This window comes from Phoenix dactylifera, chromosome 16 (genome assembly GCF_009389715.1).
Source record: "Phoenix dactylifera cultivar Barhee BC4 chromosome 16, palm_55x_up_171113_PBpolish2nd_filt_p, whole genome shotgun sequence".
NCBI lineage: Eukaryota > Viridiplantae > Streptophyta > Magnoliopsida > Arecales > Arecaceae > Phoenix > Phoenix dactylifera.
The window spans coordinates 10,734,193-10,751,514 of NC_052407.1; the positions used below are offsets into that span (position 1 = coordinate 10,734,193).

The window sequence follows — 17,322 nt, forward strand, 5'->3', positions numbered from 1 at the left end:
GTATCATAAACATGGTGCTTAGGGAGAACTAGAGTGTTCGTTGTCCTTGAACTTTTTCTAAATACAAAGTTCTAGAGCATTTGATGGATAATTCATCTTGTACATTATGATGGGTGATTTTATTTATCTTACATGATCTAAATTGACCCAAATGCTAAACATATCACTTAGATTCATTAGTAATTTCTCACAGTCCTCATAAACCTAGAATCCATCAAAATTGTAACACATACTTGTATTGGCTTGATCGACAACCCAATGCCCTACGCTCTATTTCAACCCAAGCTCATTTGTAACATTTTGGGATAAATAGGGTAAAAACGTTGGTTTCGATATCGACATGGCTCGGTTTTGTCATGACTTGGTCTAATCCCAAGACCATCAATTACTCAGCCTAGGTTGGCTGTTAGGTCAGGTTTGGTCTTACTAAACCAACTTATACCTATTTAGGATTTAGGTCTAACTTTTGTTCTTCACTCAGCCTATTAAAATACCCTAGGTTTATGTAATAAAAATATGAATCAAGTTCGGATCAAATGGAGGTTGACTCTAGGTACCTATCAACTACCAAATATTATATCTAGAAAAGTTAATTAAGCCAAATAATCTAAGCTTTAAAAAATTTCTTTATGAAATATACAGTGCATGCTACCAAAAACAAATCATGAACTACAAGTACTTGATGATTACTATATCAATATTGGATAATTTTTTTTCATATATACCTTTACAAATATGATTTATTGAAATCGCTAATTGCACATATACCTCTCAGTTCTTCTTACTTTTTTTAAGAGCACCCTCTTATTAGATTTTTGGTTGATATTGGTATTGTGTTAGTAATAATATCCTTTAAGTATAAAATGACTTTATTACCTTCTTGCTTTATACCAATAAAAGATTTTCATGCCAAAATACAACTCTTTATGGTACCAACTAAATGTTAATTTTTAAGGTATTAAAGGATAACAGTGTCTTTTTACACTTAAAATAGTTATTTTTTCAATACCATTAGTCTAAAACCATGTAGCACCGTTGCAAAATAAGATGATTTGAAAGCACATCCAAATAGTAGTTTTTCAAGAGTAAATATACAGTAAGCTACATATACAAAGGTATATGTGCAAAATGCCCAAAATAAAATACATTCTTACATATCATTACTTTTTATTTTTAATTAAAGTGTACAAATAAATTTAATATTATATTTGTATGTATGTATGTATGTATGTATGTATGTATGTATCTATGTTTGTGTGTGTATGTGTCTTTATACATGCATTGATGTGCATACGTTTGTCTATATACGTGTCCATGTAATTAATCTGGGATGGGCTATGTGCTGGATTATTCTTGGCATCAATTCGGCGCTTCGGGCGAGGGGGAAGAGCCGCAATTCTTTTTTAGAAAAAGAAAAAGAAAAATTGGATAAAACCCTTTGGGGTTAGGGTTTTACCTTCCCATTTCCTATTCCTTCTTCCAATCTAGGGTTAGGGTTTTGCTCCTCGCGTCCCATTCCACCTTCCGATCTAAGGCTAGGGTTTTGCCCTTCATTTCCCCTTCTTCGTCCCCGCCGATGGACGAGGCCTGGGAGAAAGCCGTAGAGGCGGCGCTTGGCGGCCGGGCGGACTCCTCGTCGGGGGAGCTACCGCGAGCCCTGACCCTTGACGGCGCCGTGAAGTGTCTCAACGGCCACCTCCCGCGGCCGGCCCTCTTCGAGAAATTCCCTGCACTGGAGCACCTCTCGATCGCCAACGTGCGGCTCGCCTCGCTCGAGAGCTTCCCCCGCCTGCCGGCCCTCCGGCGGCTCATCCTCTCGGACAACCGGATATCCGGCGGGCTTGAGTTCTTGGTGGAGGCCGGCCTCGACGGGCTCCGCGACCTCGACCTCTCCAACAACCGCATCCAGTCGTTGGACTACCTCGCGCCGCTCGCCCGGCTCCAGCTCGCGTCGCTGGACCTTTACGAGTGTCCGGTGACGAAGATCAAGGACTACCGGTCCAAAGTTTTTGGATTGATTCCGTCCTTGAAGTATCTGGACAAGGTGGACGCCGATGGGAACGAGCGGCCGGAGTCGGACGAAGAGGAGGAGGACGAGGAAGAAGACGAAGAAGAGTACGAGGATGAGGAAGAGGAAGAGGAGGTGGTGAATGGATCGAGAAAGGGGCAGGGAAAAGTATCGAATGGGGTTCAGGGAGAAGAAGGGGGGGATGAGGAGGAGGAGGATGAGATAGATGAGGAGGAGGGAGAAGAGGAGGAGGATGTGGTTGAGGAGGACGGAGAAGAGGAGGATGCGGAGGAGGAGGAGGTAGAGGGAGGGGAGATTGATGAGAATGAGCAGGGAGAGGACGACGAGAATGGGGAGATTGGGGAAGACGATGAGGTCAGTTTTTCTTGGTTCAAAGTCCTTGATGCTTCTAATAGCTTTATTTTGAGCACTCAATTTGATGGCTGATAATTTGAGTACCACATTAGATGGAGTTTTAGTTTCCTTGTTATTATTGGAATCTGCTGCTGTATACTATCATAATTCGCTCCTCATGACCTTAAAATTGGTGCATTTTCATTATCATGAGTTGGTAGATTGCTTCTATTAGATGTTCATTAGTGATGTGTAAATATTATGCATGGCTAATTTGCTATCAATCAGTTAGTTTGTTGTCTGTAATTGGTATTTCTCTGCTTACTGTTCAACTTGGCTGATTTAATCATGTCGTTTCTCCTTTTGAGCAAGCATCAGTCTAAATAAAACTAGCAGCATTATGTAGGGTCTTTGCATGGGCGCCAAGTATTTAGGGGTCCCCAAGTGTCCTCCACTTAAACATCTAATCATGGTATGCCATACTGTATCGAATCAGATGGTACAAAATGTATCATACCATACCGGTTCAGTATTAATATACGGTATGGAGGCGTACAGACACTTTGTACGCCAAACCGGTCTCCATACCAAACGTACCGACATAGTGACAGAGTGTCATCCGTACGGGGCCCGGTAGCATCTAACAAATCTGACCAACTGAAACTTTTGTTCAACATACACTACCTTTCTAATTTGACTACTAAGTGGCCTTTTTTGGTTGAGGAACTAATAGTCTAATATCCATGCGTAATTGCATAGGAAAAGAGAAGTAAAAGGCATGAGGCTTGGGTAGTAGTTTATGTATCCTTTAGGCCGGTTCTCTTTTACCACTTGGGATAGTTGAGAGATTTCATAGTGGCATATATGGCACAAAAGTGTGCTTTGACAGGACATATGAAAAATAGCATAAGGCCATTTCGGATGTGCCAAGAAGTGTCACTTCATGTCCATCTGTCCATAAATATCAGAATTTTATGAAAAGTGAAAGTGTCCGAGAAACCCTAGAAAGTAGAAACTATGATTAGGGAGTTGGTTGACCAATGCTTTATTGGTATCTCTTGAAATATGTATGATGATAACATAATCAGAATTGGATAATGCAGTTGTTGTCTTAGGTTATATTTGGGACTTTGCTGAAACTATCTAGTCCATGTCAATACATGTGAGATTGGTAGAAATTTTTTTGTGTAAGCTTCTTTCGGGAGACGAGGTGCATTTTCATTGCTCTAGAGTACATATGACCAAAACTTTCTGCTGTACATTACTTTATTAGTTGCAACTACTGTTTTTTTTTTGGTTTTTTTCTCCTCTTATTATAGTTGGTGTTCAACCCCAGCGAATTCTCTTACCATTAAAATCCCTTTTATCCTTGATTCCTTATCACAATTGGAAAGAATGGCTATGCCACCAAATCTCCCTCTTCTTATGGGCCTGTAGATACTCATGTTTTTAATTAATACACCCAGTAAGATCCAGACTGAGTCTAAATCATAAAGGGGGTTAGATCGAATTGTAGATCATAAAAAATTTTTTTCTGATTTCTTTTAAAAAGTTTACAATATAAACATTTGAAAATTGAATTTAAGTCAACTATAAAGGAAATGGAGAATAAAGAGCCATACAAATAAGAAGTGTAGTTCCAACCAATACAAGCCCACCTATAGCATGTCTGTGAAACAAATAGTTTTTTTTTTTTGTCGCTTAAGATATTTATAAGCTACCTATCAATTCTATTATACTTTTAGGTAGAAGAAGAAAAGTGATAAGACTTATTTGAGCCTCTTATCTTTAAGTCCTTGAATTCCAATAATATGCATGTGAATTTCATTACTCGAGATTGATAAGTAATTTTAAAAAGCTACAGCTCAAATAAATTATAGAAAATGGACTTGCACATGATTTAATATGCAAATAATATAATTAGGTTGCATCTTATTACCAACAGACTATGATTCATAATACAATTAGGTTGGATCTTATTATCAATAGACTATACGATTCGTAATATTGAACAAGATTATGTATTCCTAATCAATTCTAATCCAAGGATGAGATCTAGATTATTTACCGATCGGGATCATGGATCGTGAATTATAGGATTTTTAACAACAATGAACACATTTTGATAAAATCCTTGTTCTTTCTTCTTGAGTATAGGTGAGGATTGCCAATCAAGGATGTGTTTGTCAAGTAATGCTAAATGTTTCTTTCTTTTTCTTTCCCTTTTTTTTAATCAAAACCAACCATTCTTCCTTGCTCGTGTGTTGCATATGCAGAGATTTATTGGTTTTAATATGAGCTGTTAGGTTTGGCCAAAAGGCAAGTTAGTGGGAGAAATAAGTTGTGTTCGGAGATCTTTAAGTAGCTATTTTTACTTTCTGGCCCTTGTAGGAATCTTTAAACACAATACATGTCAGTTATGTATTCATATTTCTATCTCTGCCATTGCAACACGAACTCTCAGGCAGTGTATTAGCTGCCTGAGCAACTTGATCCTTTTTTGCCACTCTAAATATATCTTTTTCTTTCTGTTGGACTCATCTGGCGATTTGTTCCTTCCTCTCCATGAATGGAGCATGTGCATCATGCATAACAAACACTATATTCTTGTAATTGAGGCAGATGGAAACTTGGTTAGACCTAGATTTCTACTTAATTTGGCTGAAATTCAGGGTAGATTTTTACTTAATTTGTTTAGGGCTTGGCTGGATCTATTTATTATTTTAGATATTCTGGGTCCATCCCAGCCTGGTTACCCTACCTGGACAACTGATGCAGTTATCCTTTCTTGTTAGGGAGCCATTACTAGTCATGACAAGTAAAACCTGCCAGACTTAGTAGTTGGTTTAAATTTTGCTGTGGATAATTCCAGGCAACTTTATGGGAATTTGTGAGGCTCTTGATTCCAGGCTGATATTGCTAGACGATTATTAATATCATGATGGTGGAGACATATTAGGGTATCTTATCTTTACAATGTAAGTTCAGATCATTTTTTTTAAAAAAAAAGCACGACAGATTTTGCCTTTATGTCAGGATGGTTGTTAGGTTGTTTCATCACCAGTCATATATATCACAAGGATGACATCTTCCAAGGCCTCTGGCTTGATTAAGAGTTACATGCACAATAAATAATTATGTTTTTTTTTTGTACATGTTTTGGCTCAGACTAGACAGGCTCAAAAATTTTGATTTAGCAAGTGATTAATATTTATCAATAATTATAGTTGGAATACATATATCTAAAGGTGGAACAAGAATTCTGGCAGGATGAATCTAATGCATTGAGTTTTACAGATTATGAACTACACCTGGAGGCATTGTTTGCCTAATTGAACTGGATAAGCCAAGTGTAAAGTGCTAGATTGCATTATCGTCTAGTATTGTCTGGTGCATGATTTGAAGAGTTAATTAGAACTGTTTTTGTTAGGGTTTTGGTTATTTGCAGTCAATAATGAGTCCAAACTATCTTGGTGTACTGTGCTTCTGGTTTATTCCTCTTAATTGGATGTTTTCATTGTAGTTTTCAGCTGCCTTTCATGTCTTGCTTATTTTACTGAGATTGACTTCATATGCGAAAATACTGCCTTAATGTCCAGACAAAAGATTGTGGTATGCAGCCAGCAGTATAATATGTTAAAGTTTGTTTTCTCCATGTTGCTTTGCGAAAAGTTTAGCTAAATAATTTGTTTGCTGTTGTGTATGCATCAGTTTCTGAAATCAAAATTTTTCCGTTTGTTCATTTTCCTGCTAATTTACTAGAAAGATTTTTTATCTGAATGCATGTTGGATGTGCTCGGTGTTTTGAATTTTGCCTTAAAAGTAATTAAGGACATCGCCGCTTGCTACTTCTCTGGTGTCTAACAATTCACTAATTGATTTCATTTCCACATTCAGCTCAGTCATGCAATCCTTTTCATTTTTTATTATATTTTTGGTGATTCATATGTCGCTTCTGCTTTATGTTGGCTTGTTGGTTGATATTGACTACTAATATTTTAGGTCAAATTTCTTTTCTTATTTTACTATTTTGTCTGGCATTGAGTTTCTGATCGGGTTGATGCTAGTTCATCCATGGTTCTGTGAAATGGAAAGGAACGGGTGTTAAAAGCCTTTATTAATGGAGGTGGTGTTCTTTCAATTTTTCTGAGCTTAAAACTTTTGGTGATGCTAGGAAGAGGATGGGGGGACAGAGTATGTGTTTCAGCTCGTATCACGACCGAAGGATCGGACAGAAGGTGAAGGAGTTGATGATGAACAGGCGAACCACCGCGGCAACAGTGCGCAGCCGCATCAGTCATCTTCTTCTCTGCCCAACAAGAGGAAGAAGGATGGAGAAGATGAAAACTCCATGTCACCGAAGCATCATTGATAATTCACATTACATGTACATGGACAGCATCAGAAAGGGGCAAAAAAAAAAAAAAATCCAAGGTTGTTTGGGGTATGCTGAAAACTCCACCTGTGGTCTCGAAGGATGATCAGTCGGATTGCGAGTACCATTGAGAAACTGTTATATATTTGTCAACCTACGACAAGTAAATCAAGGCTCGTCTATATGCGGGTACGCCTTTTTTGGTGGCTCGCTGACCTGCGAATGTTGTCACAGCTTCTTTTCGAAATGACAGTTATACTTAGGAGTATATCAAAGAATTTTGGCAATCTAGTAGGTGTCGGATTTGGTGGGTCAGTTTTGTTAATCTGATTGAGAAGATATCTCTAATATAAATGCGGGGATTGCAAGTAGTGCTTCATTTATTCGTTTCATGTTTTAACCATAACGTGGGTGCCTGTTATGCCGTAGATACCGGGGTTTTTTTATATAGTTCTCATATGAGTACAGCTAGACAAGCTAAAAGAAAGAAGATGATACAAGAAAGAAGAAATATCAGCAGCTTTCGTCTAAATAAACTCACCAGCGTGCGGCGCCATAAAGGAGGTAATTCAATTTGTTTTTCGAAATATGTGTGCTGCATGGAAAGGATCTATTTTTCTCTGCTCGAAAAGGTTCTATTTTTCTTATATTTTTCTTATCATATTTTTCTTATCAGTCTACGAGTCTCATCGGTCAATGGGTGGTTATTCTCTTTTAACAGTTCACGTTTCGTATTCAATCAATCATTGAAGGAATTTTTTTCTTCAATGGTGGTCAGGCCAGGTTGCACCAACCCTGCCGCCACCATTAGCATGCCATAATGATCTATGTCGGGAGTACGGTGGCTAACGTCGCGGTTGGTGCATCTGTAGGTGCTAAGGTTGTTTGTCTTGTCATAGGGGAAGTACAGGCTCGGCCAGATGTAACTCGTACTGGTTCTTGGCCGCTCGGTAGACCATCTCTTACCCGGAGCGCAAGGCAGCGAAATGCTGAACAGAGAAATCATTGCTCCTACCTGTTGGTTTTGTTGTTTGGATATGTGGAAATATGGAGTGAGGGTCAACAGGGTAGATGTATGATATGCTGTCCGTGTGACTTTAGTCTTCTTCTGTGAATTCAAAGACACGGGCGAGGTTTGGAGTTTTGTAGGCTATGAGTCATGATTCCACTGGTTCAGATAAATTCTCCTGTTGTTTGGGTGTAAAACATGGTATCAACTATTGTTAGGGAAAAGAAAGAATTCTGTTAGCTGGGGCAGCCAGATTGGGGATTTGAAATACACACAGGGAGAGATGCACTTGAACTGCAATAATGCTAGAGAAAAAAAAGATATAAGAGGGAGAGATATAGATTGATATAAGTAATTTTATTTAAAAAAATAAGTGCCTATATTAATATATTATTAATTTGATTCATCTTTTATTTAGTATATCTTTGATTTGGTGGTCCTAAAGCTTAACATGGTACTTCTATGCATATTTACATCCGTACTTTATATATCTATATTTATTCAAAGTAAATTAAATATGTATATGATCTTTTGTATTTGATTAATATGCTATTTATGTCCATATTCTCTACATGAAATAAAGAATATAGACATGGATACATTCAAGGCCGATGCATATCTAATCTATTTTTTCAGCCTCAAGAATAAGAAAAAAGAGTTTCATGCAAGAGGGAAAGAAAGGAAGATGGATGAGTCATGATTGTTCCTAACATGATTTGTTTCCTAACACAAACAAAAAACGAGAGAGAGAAACTATAAGAGGAAGAGGCCGACGCTCCTAACATGATTGCTCCAAAAATTAATGTTGACTCCTGAAACTATTGATTGAAGCTTAGGATCCATGAATTAAATCAAAGCAAATAATGTGATACACATTTACTAGCTCCCGAGGCTTTCCTAAATTACCATGCAAGATTCTAACCACAAATTGCGCATGTAAAAAGATTGTACGGTTAGTTCTACACAAAATTTTTATATATCTCGATACATTAACTAATACAAATTATTCTTTTATGTCTCTTGAACAATATCAAACAATTTATAAATTATTAAATACTAAAATCAATAGAGAAGAAGAAAGAAAATTGCAGACAGATGCTGCGATGTAAGAAAATTTGAAGTTATTTTTTTTTTGATAAAAAAAGGGCATTCATATAGTTCTTACATGAATACAACCTGTCAAGTCAAAAACGATAAAATGATACAAGGGAGAGGAAATCTTAGTGATATTAGTATAAAAAATTTCTCCAGAGTGTTGAGTCACGTGCTTTGTTTGAAAAAAAAGCTAAACTTCTGATCATCCTCATATCCAATCAATCACTGTAATAGAATTTCTCTTGAGATATATTCTATCCGGACCGGTGCCCTCCTCGCATAGGAAAAAAATTGAAGTTATCGAGTGCTCCATCGCTGCAGCGGAGATTAACACGATACCTTGACTCGTCTTTGGCAGCTTTCGCCATAAAAAACATTGACTTAAAGACTCGGCAGCTTCTTTCCACCTTCTCCTCTGGGGGCGGACGACTTCGCCAACGCCCGTCCATGATCCCATCCCTTCTCAGTCCTTCCCTTGCTCTTTTACTTGGCTTCGGAAAGAAACAAACTCATCCCGGCGACATGGAATCCGACGACGACAAGCGGCCGAGGTCCGGCGGCGGAGAAGACGACTCCGGCGCCGACTATGCGCTCGCCATCCAGGACATCCAGCGGCGGTTGAGGCGGAAGAGCCGCGACCGCCTCCGCGGAAAGATCGCCGACCTCCTGCGGCTCATCAACACCCCGCTCGCCGACATCATCCGCGACCACGCCCTCCCCTACCTCCCCGCCGCCTCCGTCCTCCGGTTCCGCTCCGTCTCCGCCTCCTGGTCCCAGCGCATCTCCTCCCCTTTGTTCGCCGTCACCCAGTCCCGCTGCCACCGATCCATCTCCGGCCTCTTCTGCTCCGCTGCCTCCCTCCCGTCCTTCGCCCCCTTCGACCCGGTCGCCCACGCCCTTCCCGACCCCTCCCTCTCCTTCCTTCCCTCATCCACGATCGTCGTCCGATCCTCATCCAACGGCCTCCTCTGCTGCTTCACCCCGTTCTCCCGCCCCTCCTACTTCGTCTGCAACCCGGCCACCGCCGACTGGACCGCGATCCCGCCCCCGCCGCTCCACCCCGGTGCCGACCCCGCCCTTGCCCTCATCTTCGAGCCCTCCGTCCCTAATCTCGAATCGCACTACGCCATCGTCATCGCCTTCCAGATCGACCGCGTGGAGGGAGTCTACGGGTTCCAGACCTTCTCGTCTGCCGCCGGCTCTTGGTGGGTCTCCGCCGAGGTGTGCGTGGCGGAGTGCATCATCGCCGACTCCGGCGTGTCGGCCGGCGGGGCGGCCTACTGGCGGACGACGATGCAGACGGTGGTGGGGTACGACCCGTCCGCGGACGCCGTCAAGATGGCGCCGTGGCCGGCGGGTTACGAGGCCGAGGCCCGGTGGGAGCTGGGGGAGATGGCCGGCCGCCTCTGCTGCGCCGCCGTGACCCCCGCTACCGCGGCGGTTTACGCACTCGGGCCGTCCGATCGGTGGAGCCTGCTGGCGTCCTTCGACGTGGTGAAAGTGGACGGCGAGGAGGAGGAGGAGGAGGAGGAAGAGGAGCCGAAGGGGAGCCGTCCGATCGTGTTCAAGAAGCCGCCACAACCGTTGAGATTCCAGAGCGGAAATCTTGAGGCGTTGTTCTGGTTGGAGGGGAGGGTGGTCGGGGTGGACCTGGCGGGCCGGCGAGTACGAGCGGTCAAGTTCGATGGGCCCCAGCCGGCGCCCGGCGTCGACTACGTGTCGCACATCAACACCCTCGCTCCGGTGGTCCCGCAGGTCGCATCGACGTCCGCTGCTGCGGGCCCCGCGGTTCAGGGAGAAGGTTCGAGTTTGGAGTCCCCCAAGAATCGCGAAAGCGCCTAGCCTAGTTTTTTTTGGTATGTAGCTATATAACTTTAATGTTTTCGCTATATATTTATATATATGCATGGCTAGTGTATATACTATACGCCATTTGGGACTACTGATTGAAGCCAAATGCTTGATGCGATTAGTACTATTCTTCATTGTGTTTGCTTGTTGGCTATATACCTTTTGCAATGAATGCATTGGCGATATATGATCTAAGTGAAAAAAAGTTATAACCTAGGCGCATTATTTTGTAGATAACTATATATATTTGCAAGAGGTACATTTGCTCTATGTAGGATTTTATTCTCATGCAGTGAGAGATGGATGTATCCAAGAAATTGATGACCATGCAAAGACGGACTCCATGTTGAAATTGTACATGTTTTCCTTCTCATGAACAATATTCCTTGCAAGCTCTCATGCCCTCCCCTCTGCTCCCCCTTGGCTCATCATCTTTTTAGGGCGTATGAGGTATACTGTAAAATTCTAAGGATATATTTTTTTGAATATTAATATTTACCTTATCTTACTCTTTTTGATCATTTAATATAAGATTTAAAAATTTAGTCTTAATATCGCAACCATCCATGAAGTTCTTCTTTCTTGCTAGCTAAGTCTATTATCATCGGTATCATGCTTAAAAAATGATTCTATGCTTTCCTATATAGCCTTGACATGTGCCATAGGATAACTTTTTACACTGTTTTTGTAGTCATGGCTGATAGATTATCACACCCTTTGTAATGGAAAAGGAGAAGAGAGTGTCCTTAGCAAGAAAGGAGGCTACTTTAGACGACGTGACAGTGAGAAAATATATAGAAGATAGCAATTGTAGCGAGGATTGGCGCTTAGATGGAAGGCAACTGAAGGTCGACAATTTTTGGAGACAGAGGCACTATGGAAGAGGAGCAAGAGACCTCAAACTAGACGGTGAAGGAGCCGAAGGCAGTAAATGAAACCAGAGATAAAATGGCCGAGTGGCAATGAGGAGAGAACCGAAAATCTGAAACTAAGGAGAAACATGGTGGAAGGGAGCTATGGATCCATTAGAAAACAAAGGATCTTCAGGTGTCAATCTACTAAAAATAGAGGATATACAGATCTATTAAGGAACGTAGGATCTTCGAATGTTGATTCATTAGGAAACAGAGGATCTGCGAATCTACCGATAGAGGATCTTCGGGTGTTGATTCATTAGAAAACAAAGATTGATAGATCGGCAATGTAGGTCTTGAAAGCTTGTAGACATGGCAATGACAACCACAACAAAGGCGGAAGAAATGGTGGCGGTAGATTAGGTGATCGGTGGATCTAATACCTTATTGAAATATTTAAAAAAAAGAGAAAAACAAAAGAAAAAGAGAGAGAGAAAAAAAATTATATCTCTAATCCATCGAATGTACTAAAGAGTTACATATACTAGTGTACAAACTCCATATAAAAAAAATAATATAGGCTTATGTAGGATCACGCTAACAAAAAAAATATTATTGACTGATACAAGTTATTAAGTGATCTCTAAAATAGCTCTAACAAAATAATGCTAACAAAGAAAAATAACGCTAACAAAGGGTCACGCTAATGAAAACAATATTATGGACTGATACAGGTTGTTACATGATTCTAAAATTATGCTCACAATGTCTATCAACTGAGCATGTAGATGGCATTCCTATTATAGTAATAGATTAGCAACAGTTGACATAGACTTTGTTAGCATTCTGCTTAATTTTTTTAGGTCTATTAATTGGATAATTTAATTTTGGCCCTTGATTGAGCGGAGTAATTGTAATTTTGGCTCATATAGAGTAAGGGAAATTGTGTATAGGCTTAACTGTGTATAAGAACAAGTCTAACCATATGCAAACGACTTTACTTTATCCTTCACATTTGCAAGAGATTAACTAGAGAAGTCAGATAAGGGGCGATAATCAAGTTGTCCGGGTTAATATAGATGAATCAAAAGATCATCCATAATAAAGTCTTTAACGAGCTTTTCTTGAGCTACATATTTGTCATGGCACCCATTTCTTGTTCAATTTTGTTTTTTGAGACAACAGTTATTCATCACCACTTAGATTTGAACTTAAGATCTTTCACTAGAGAGAAAGACACCAAACAGAAAACTAAATTAATTTTTATCATTAATCTTTATAAATTAATAATTAGACTTTTTAATGGAAAAGAAAAAATCTAAATCACATGGAACATTTAAGATTATTAACCATAATTGCGTTAGGAACCTAGTCCCGTTGGAAAAGCTTACAACCACTAAATTAGCTCTTGGCAAATAGTGTTTTTACTAGAAAGATTGTTTAGAAATAATAGCCTCCATAGACTTTTATATATTGTTTCCGCTAAAACCCGATTTGAAGTTGATAGAGATTTTGCAGTGGCAGATCTGCTCTAGGAGGAAGAGCTCTAATCTGAACACAAGAAGAAGCACTAAAATCAAAAGTTGTCGGAACTAATCTAGCTGCAGACTTTCTGATGCTTAAATCAAATAGAACTTTGAAGGACAAAAAAAGTAGAAGAAAGTCTTGAAGAGCAGAACAGTAGAATAGTATGTATGAGATGAGCACTCTGTAGCTGAGTCCACTCTGCTGGCTAAGAGTCCAAGTCAAGCGAAGAGCTGCCTCTAGCTTTTGTTATCAGAATCGGTTGAAATAGATCTTTCTGTGTGCTATGTATCATGTATGTCAAATTTGGGCTACATTATATGTTTTATTTAGAAAAAATTATAATCATTGATGGGAAGGGAGGAAGGTTTATGACCAAATCACATTACGGTCATTTCTCATTGAGTGGGCCCTCTGCCTTCAATTGCATGCACCGCCTTCCTCATCTTTTCTCCCCGGATGGAAATTTCTAACCTGCTTCCTTTCTCTTACCTCAAGACTTTTTCTTTCTTCTCTTCTTATCCTCTCCCCTTCCAAGTCTTCTTGGCATATTCCTTAACGTGTGTACGCCAGATGAGAATTGTTGTACTCGTAGTTTTCGCCTTGTAGTGAGAAAAGTGCAATAACTTGTCATGCGAGTAAGAAGCAGCATTAGTTCAAAATTTGATCCATTACAAAGTAACATTCTAAGCGTTCGCAGTGGGAATTGAAGGATTTTTTCTAACTATGATTGATTTATTTGGATTAGAGTGTTAGCTTTATAAATTAACTACTTATAATCAAATTGGTGTAGACTGTAGACTAACCCATACTGATCCAATTGTAAAAAATCTCTCACCCAAAGCCATTAATCTCAGGTATCTTTGGATGAATTGGCATGTTCACTTGCATTAAGTGAGACCAACGAGTTGGGACATTGAATCTTATTCATCTCTCTTAAAAATGGAAAAAAATTATGATTATAACCATCTTTCATCTTTTAAATATGCTCTTGCTCCTTAATTATTAATTATTTCCACTTAGCAAATATATTTTTCCATAATATTTTTGTATAGTTTTTCCATCAAAATTGAAGGTAATTATATAAGTCTTTTTTTTTTAATTTAGGGCTCGGTCATTTCAATAACAAATTAATAATGATATAGGCTTGTGATGCCTCTAACCACTCTTCCTCCCACCCTATCCACAAAACTCCGACCTTTCCATTCTCCTCGTCTCTCCCTCTTCCCCAAGAAGACTTCTTTCCACCCCATCAATTAATGCGTCAAAATTTTCGTTTGACTCACCCTCGGATCTAGATCCTACGGTATGGATTTACCCAATGATGTTGAAATACTTGCCCCACAAAGAAATAAATACTCGCTCAAAGGAAAGAAACTAACCACGTTCGAAGTCGCCGGACGACGCCGGACGAGCGAAAGAGAGATCGTGCAACGAAGACTCGTAGCCATGGACTTGGATCCCGACACCGCCGACGAGACCCGCGTCCGGCCCAGGACGCGGAGCAGCTCCGGCGACTCCTCCCTCTCCGACTGGGTCGTCGGAGCCGACGAGACCCACGTCCGCCCCAGGACGCGGAGCAGCTCCGGCGACTCCTCCCTCTCCGACTGGGTCGTCGTCGACGGCTCCGACGATCCCCCTTCCTCCGATGATCAAGAATTCGCCGTCCATGACGATTCCGACGACGCCGAGATCGAGGTGGATCAAGATGGAGACGCGAATCAAGATTGGGATGAGATGTGGGTTCCGATGAGGCCCTGGAAGGAGGAGAAATCGCTCCGCCTCCTCTACCACGTCCTCCCCTACCTGCCGGCGAAGTCCCTGCTCCGCCTCCGCTGCGTCTCCCCCCAGTGGAACGGCTGCATCTCCAGCCAGTTCTTCATCCACTCCCACTCCCTCCACCCCCGCCCAGTCTCCGGCCTCTTCTTGCACCGCCGCGGCGACACCTCCTGCGAGCTCCCTGCGTACGCCCCCTTCGACCGCGCCGCCGACGCCATCCCAGACCCCTCCCTCTCCTTCCTCCAGGAGCCCGTCGCCGTCGCCGCCTCCGCCCGAGGCCTCCTCTGCTGCCGCGGCCGCGCGTCGGGGGGGTACTACGTCTGCAACCCCACCACCGCCGCCTGGACCGCCCTCCCGCCGCCGTCCAACGGCCACGGCGCCGACCCCGCCGTCGCCCTCGTCTTCGACGAGCCGGCCGTCTACAACTTCCACGCCGACTACCGCGTCGTCTGCGCGTACCCCATCCCCGGCGGCGGCTGCGACGGGATCTACGGCTTCGAGACCTTCTCCTCCGCCTCGTGGAACTGGACCGCGTCGGCGGAGATCTGCGCCACCGAGCGGATCCTCACCGGGTCCGGAGTCTCCGCCGGCGGGAGGGCCTACTGGCGGACGACGACGGAGGAGGTGGTGGCGTACGATCCGGTGGTCGACACCTGGACGGCGATAGCGAGGCCGGGGGGCGATCTTGATTTGATATTGTGGGAGCTGGGGGAGCTGGAGGGGAGTGTGAGCTGCACGTGCGTGAAGGCGGCGTCGGTGACGGCGTGGGTGATGGGCGACGGCGGATGGGAGGCGGCCGGCGAGTGGTCCAGGGTTCCGTCGCGGAACTGCGAGGAGTGGCCGCGGCCGCTGAGGTCGCAAGGTGGGAAGGAGCTGCTCTTCTGGGAGGGGGAGGGCAAGAGAGTGGTGTCCAGGAACTTGACGGGGCGCGTCACGAGGAGGCTTCGCGACGGCGTCACGGATCATTACACCAACTTCTTGCCCTACGTGAGCACCCTCGTCCAAGTCCGGAGGTATCATTATTTTCCCACTTAATGCATGCTTTGGATTTCAGGACTAGTGATCTGTAAGTATAGTTCATGGTGGAATCTGGATGGATCTTTGTCGCTTGCAACTCTTATACACCGATGACAATATTTTTCTTCTTGCATCAGATATATGAGCTATAGATATTAGAAGACAAGAGGATGAACAGAATTTAGATAAAATAGTTGAAATGTTTGTAAGACTAATGATCATTGAAACTTGAAAAGTAGGAATTGATTTCCTAACCTTGAAACTAGTTGTTTTCCTAGAATATTTTATATAGGATGTATTGCAAATTTGCAATTTAGAACATTAGTCGAAAAAAGCAAAATTAACTACTTGGTCTTAGGAAATACGTATGACTTCTTGCATCATTAAAGTGGGATTTGCCTCAGTAATCACACCTCTTCCCTTTGGGTTGTGCGCGTCTCCAAAAGTCTAAACCTAAGCAATTAGATAAGGGTGGGTGGTTCTCCCTCTACCTTTCTCTGAGGAAAATGAAATCGCTTCTATCATAAAAAGTTCTTGTTCACAGTAGAGCAGTAAGTAGCCGAGTGATGATGATGATGCAGGCCAGCTCAAAGCCCAAGCGATGAGAATGCGAATCTGGAGGCAACTGTGGATTCAAAATCCAATCCAATCCTTGGAAGTCTAAGTGCATATTACACATGTAAAGATGAATTTCATCTAACGAGACTCGGTTACGGTGCATTATTTAGATTTGATGCTCTCACATGGCTTTCTTACTTTGATCTTTGTGGTGATCCATGACAGGAATTCAAGTTCATAAAGAGCTCAAGACATTGCATGAAGAATTATTTAGCTTTAACTCCGCGTCAAAAGTGAACCGAAAGCTAAAGACGAATTGGATCCTGCAAGACACCTTAATATCTTATGCTGTGCCACAATCTTTCAGTGGGACCAATGATGGGAACGTAGTATATATCTTCACTTTGTTATCCCTAGCTAAGCATTTGCCGTGTGTAAAGACGTTACTTTCGACCATCCCTTTTCCCCTTGGTTTTTTTTCCTGTCTTAAACTGCCATACTGTTTGATTGAAAAGGACGTTTTGCATCTCTTTATCTATGCGTGAGGCTTGGGAGGGGAAGAAACAAGAAACATAGTTTAACAGAAGATGAGGATATCTCATTGCATGGGGACCGGTGGCAAGGTAAAGTCGTGAAACCTCTACGAAGGGTCATGCTTGCTTGTTGGTGCATTTGGTTTCTTACGTTTAGAGATGGGCATCGGCCGGGCCGGGAGATGGGCATTGGGCCATGCCGGGCTCGGCCTGGCCCAGGCCCACCGGGCCACAGACCAAACGGGCCGTGCTTGGCCCAGCCTGTTACTAAACGGGCCGTGCCTGGCACGGCCCGCTTAACCTAAAGGCTAAGCCCAGCACGGCCCTAGGCCCGTGGGGTAGCGGGCCATGCCGGGCACGTGCCA

At 42.5% G+C, this 17,322-nt stretch overlaps 3 protein-coding genes and 1 long non-coding RNA gene across 9 annotated transcripts; 3 read left to right on the forward strand and 1 right to left on the reverse strand.

Moving 5' to 3' along the window:
- The first annotated feature begins 1,353 nt into the window (after window positions 1-1,353).
- Window positions 1,354-7,122, forward strand: LOC103702699 (acidic leucine-rich nuclear phosphoprotein 32-related protein-like). The gene is made up of 2 exons (XM_008785236.4): window positions 1,354-2,383; window positions 6,537-7,122. The coding sequence occupies exons 1-2, from the start codon at window positions 1,577-1,579 to the stop codon at window positions 6,732-6,734; spliced, it is 1,005 nt and encodes a 334-aa protein (XP_008783458.2). The 5' UTR covers window positions 1,354-1,576; the 3' UTR covers window positions 6,735-7,122.
- Window positions 7,123-9,082: 1,960 nt separating this feature from the next.
- LOC103702702 (F-box protein At5g07610-like) lies at window positions 9,083-14,260 on the forward strand. 5 transcript variants are annotated; one of them, XR_005506536.1, is made up of 3 exons: window positions 9,083-10,697; window positions 10,986-11,142; window positions 13,065-13,198. XR_005506536.1 is itself a non-coding variant. In XM_026802860.2 (2 exons), exon 1 carries the CDS (start codon window positions 9,289-9,291, stop codon window positions 10,681-10,683), a length of 1,395 nt encoding a protein of 464 aa, XP_026658661.2. In that variant the 5' UTR covers window positions 9,083-9,288; the 3' UTR covers window positions 10,684-10,697; window positions 14,178-14,260. The 5 variants fall into 5 exon arrangements, 4 of the variants coding, with proteins under 4 accessions (XP_026658661.2, XP_038970427.1, XP_017697206.2 ...); XM_026802860.2 differs by lacking the exons at window positions 10,986-11,142; window positions 13,065-13,198 and adding an exon at window positions 14,178-14,260; XM_039114499.1 differs by lacking the exon at window positions 10,986-11,142 and having other exon boundaries at window positions 13,071-13,198.
- LOC120104076 lies at window positions 13,064-14,584 on the reverse strand. Its single transcript, XR_005506537.1, has 2 exons — window positions 14,453-14,584; window positions 13,064-13,672 (listed from the first exon to the last, which is right to left on the reverse strand). It is a non-coding gene; the product is annotated as an uncharacterized LOC120104076 (long non-coding RNA).
- Window positions 14,359-16,958, forward strand: LOC103702700. 2 transcript variants are annotated; one of them, XM_008785237.4, is made up of 3 exons: window positions 14,359-15,862; window positions 16,448-16,545; window positions 16,650-16,958. In XM_008785237.4, coding segments are annotated over exons 1-3 (1,584 nt in total). In that variant the 5' UTR covers window positions 14,359-14,378; the 3' UTR covers window positions 16,652-16,958. The 2 variants fall into 2 exon arrangements, with proteins under 2 accessions (XP_008783459.2, XP_008783460.2); XM_008785238.4 differs by lacking the exon at window positions 16,448-16,545.
- The last annotated feature ends 364 nt before the right edge of the window (window positions 16,959-17,322 follow it).

Coding starts and splice junctions, on each gene's coding strand:
- LOC103702699 (XM_008785236.4), top strand. CDS start 1,577: ATGGACGAGGCCTGGGAGAAAGCCGTAGAGGCGGCGCTTGGCGGCCGG. Junction 2,384..6,536: donor AGATTGGGGAAGACGATGAG/GTCAGTTTTTCT, acceptor TGGTGATGCTAG/GAAGAGGATGGGGGGACAGA.
- LOC103702702 (XM_026802860.2), top strand. CDS start 9,289: ATGATCCCATCCCTTCTCAGTCCTTCCCTTGCTCTTTTACTTGGCTTC.
- LOC103702700 (XM_008785237.4), top strand. CDS start 14,379: ATGGATTTACCCAATGATGTTGAAATACTTGCCCCACAAAGAAATAAA. Junction 15,863..16,447: donor ACCCTCGTCCAAGTCCGGAG/GTATCATTATTT, acceptor ATGATGATGCAG/GCCAGCTCAAAGCCCAAGCG.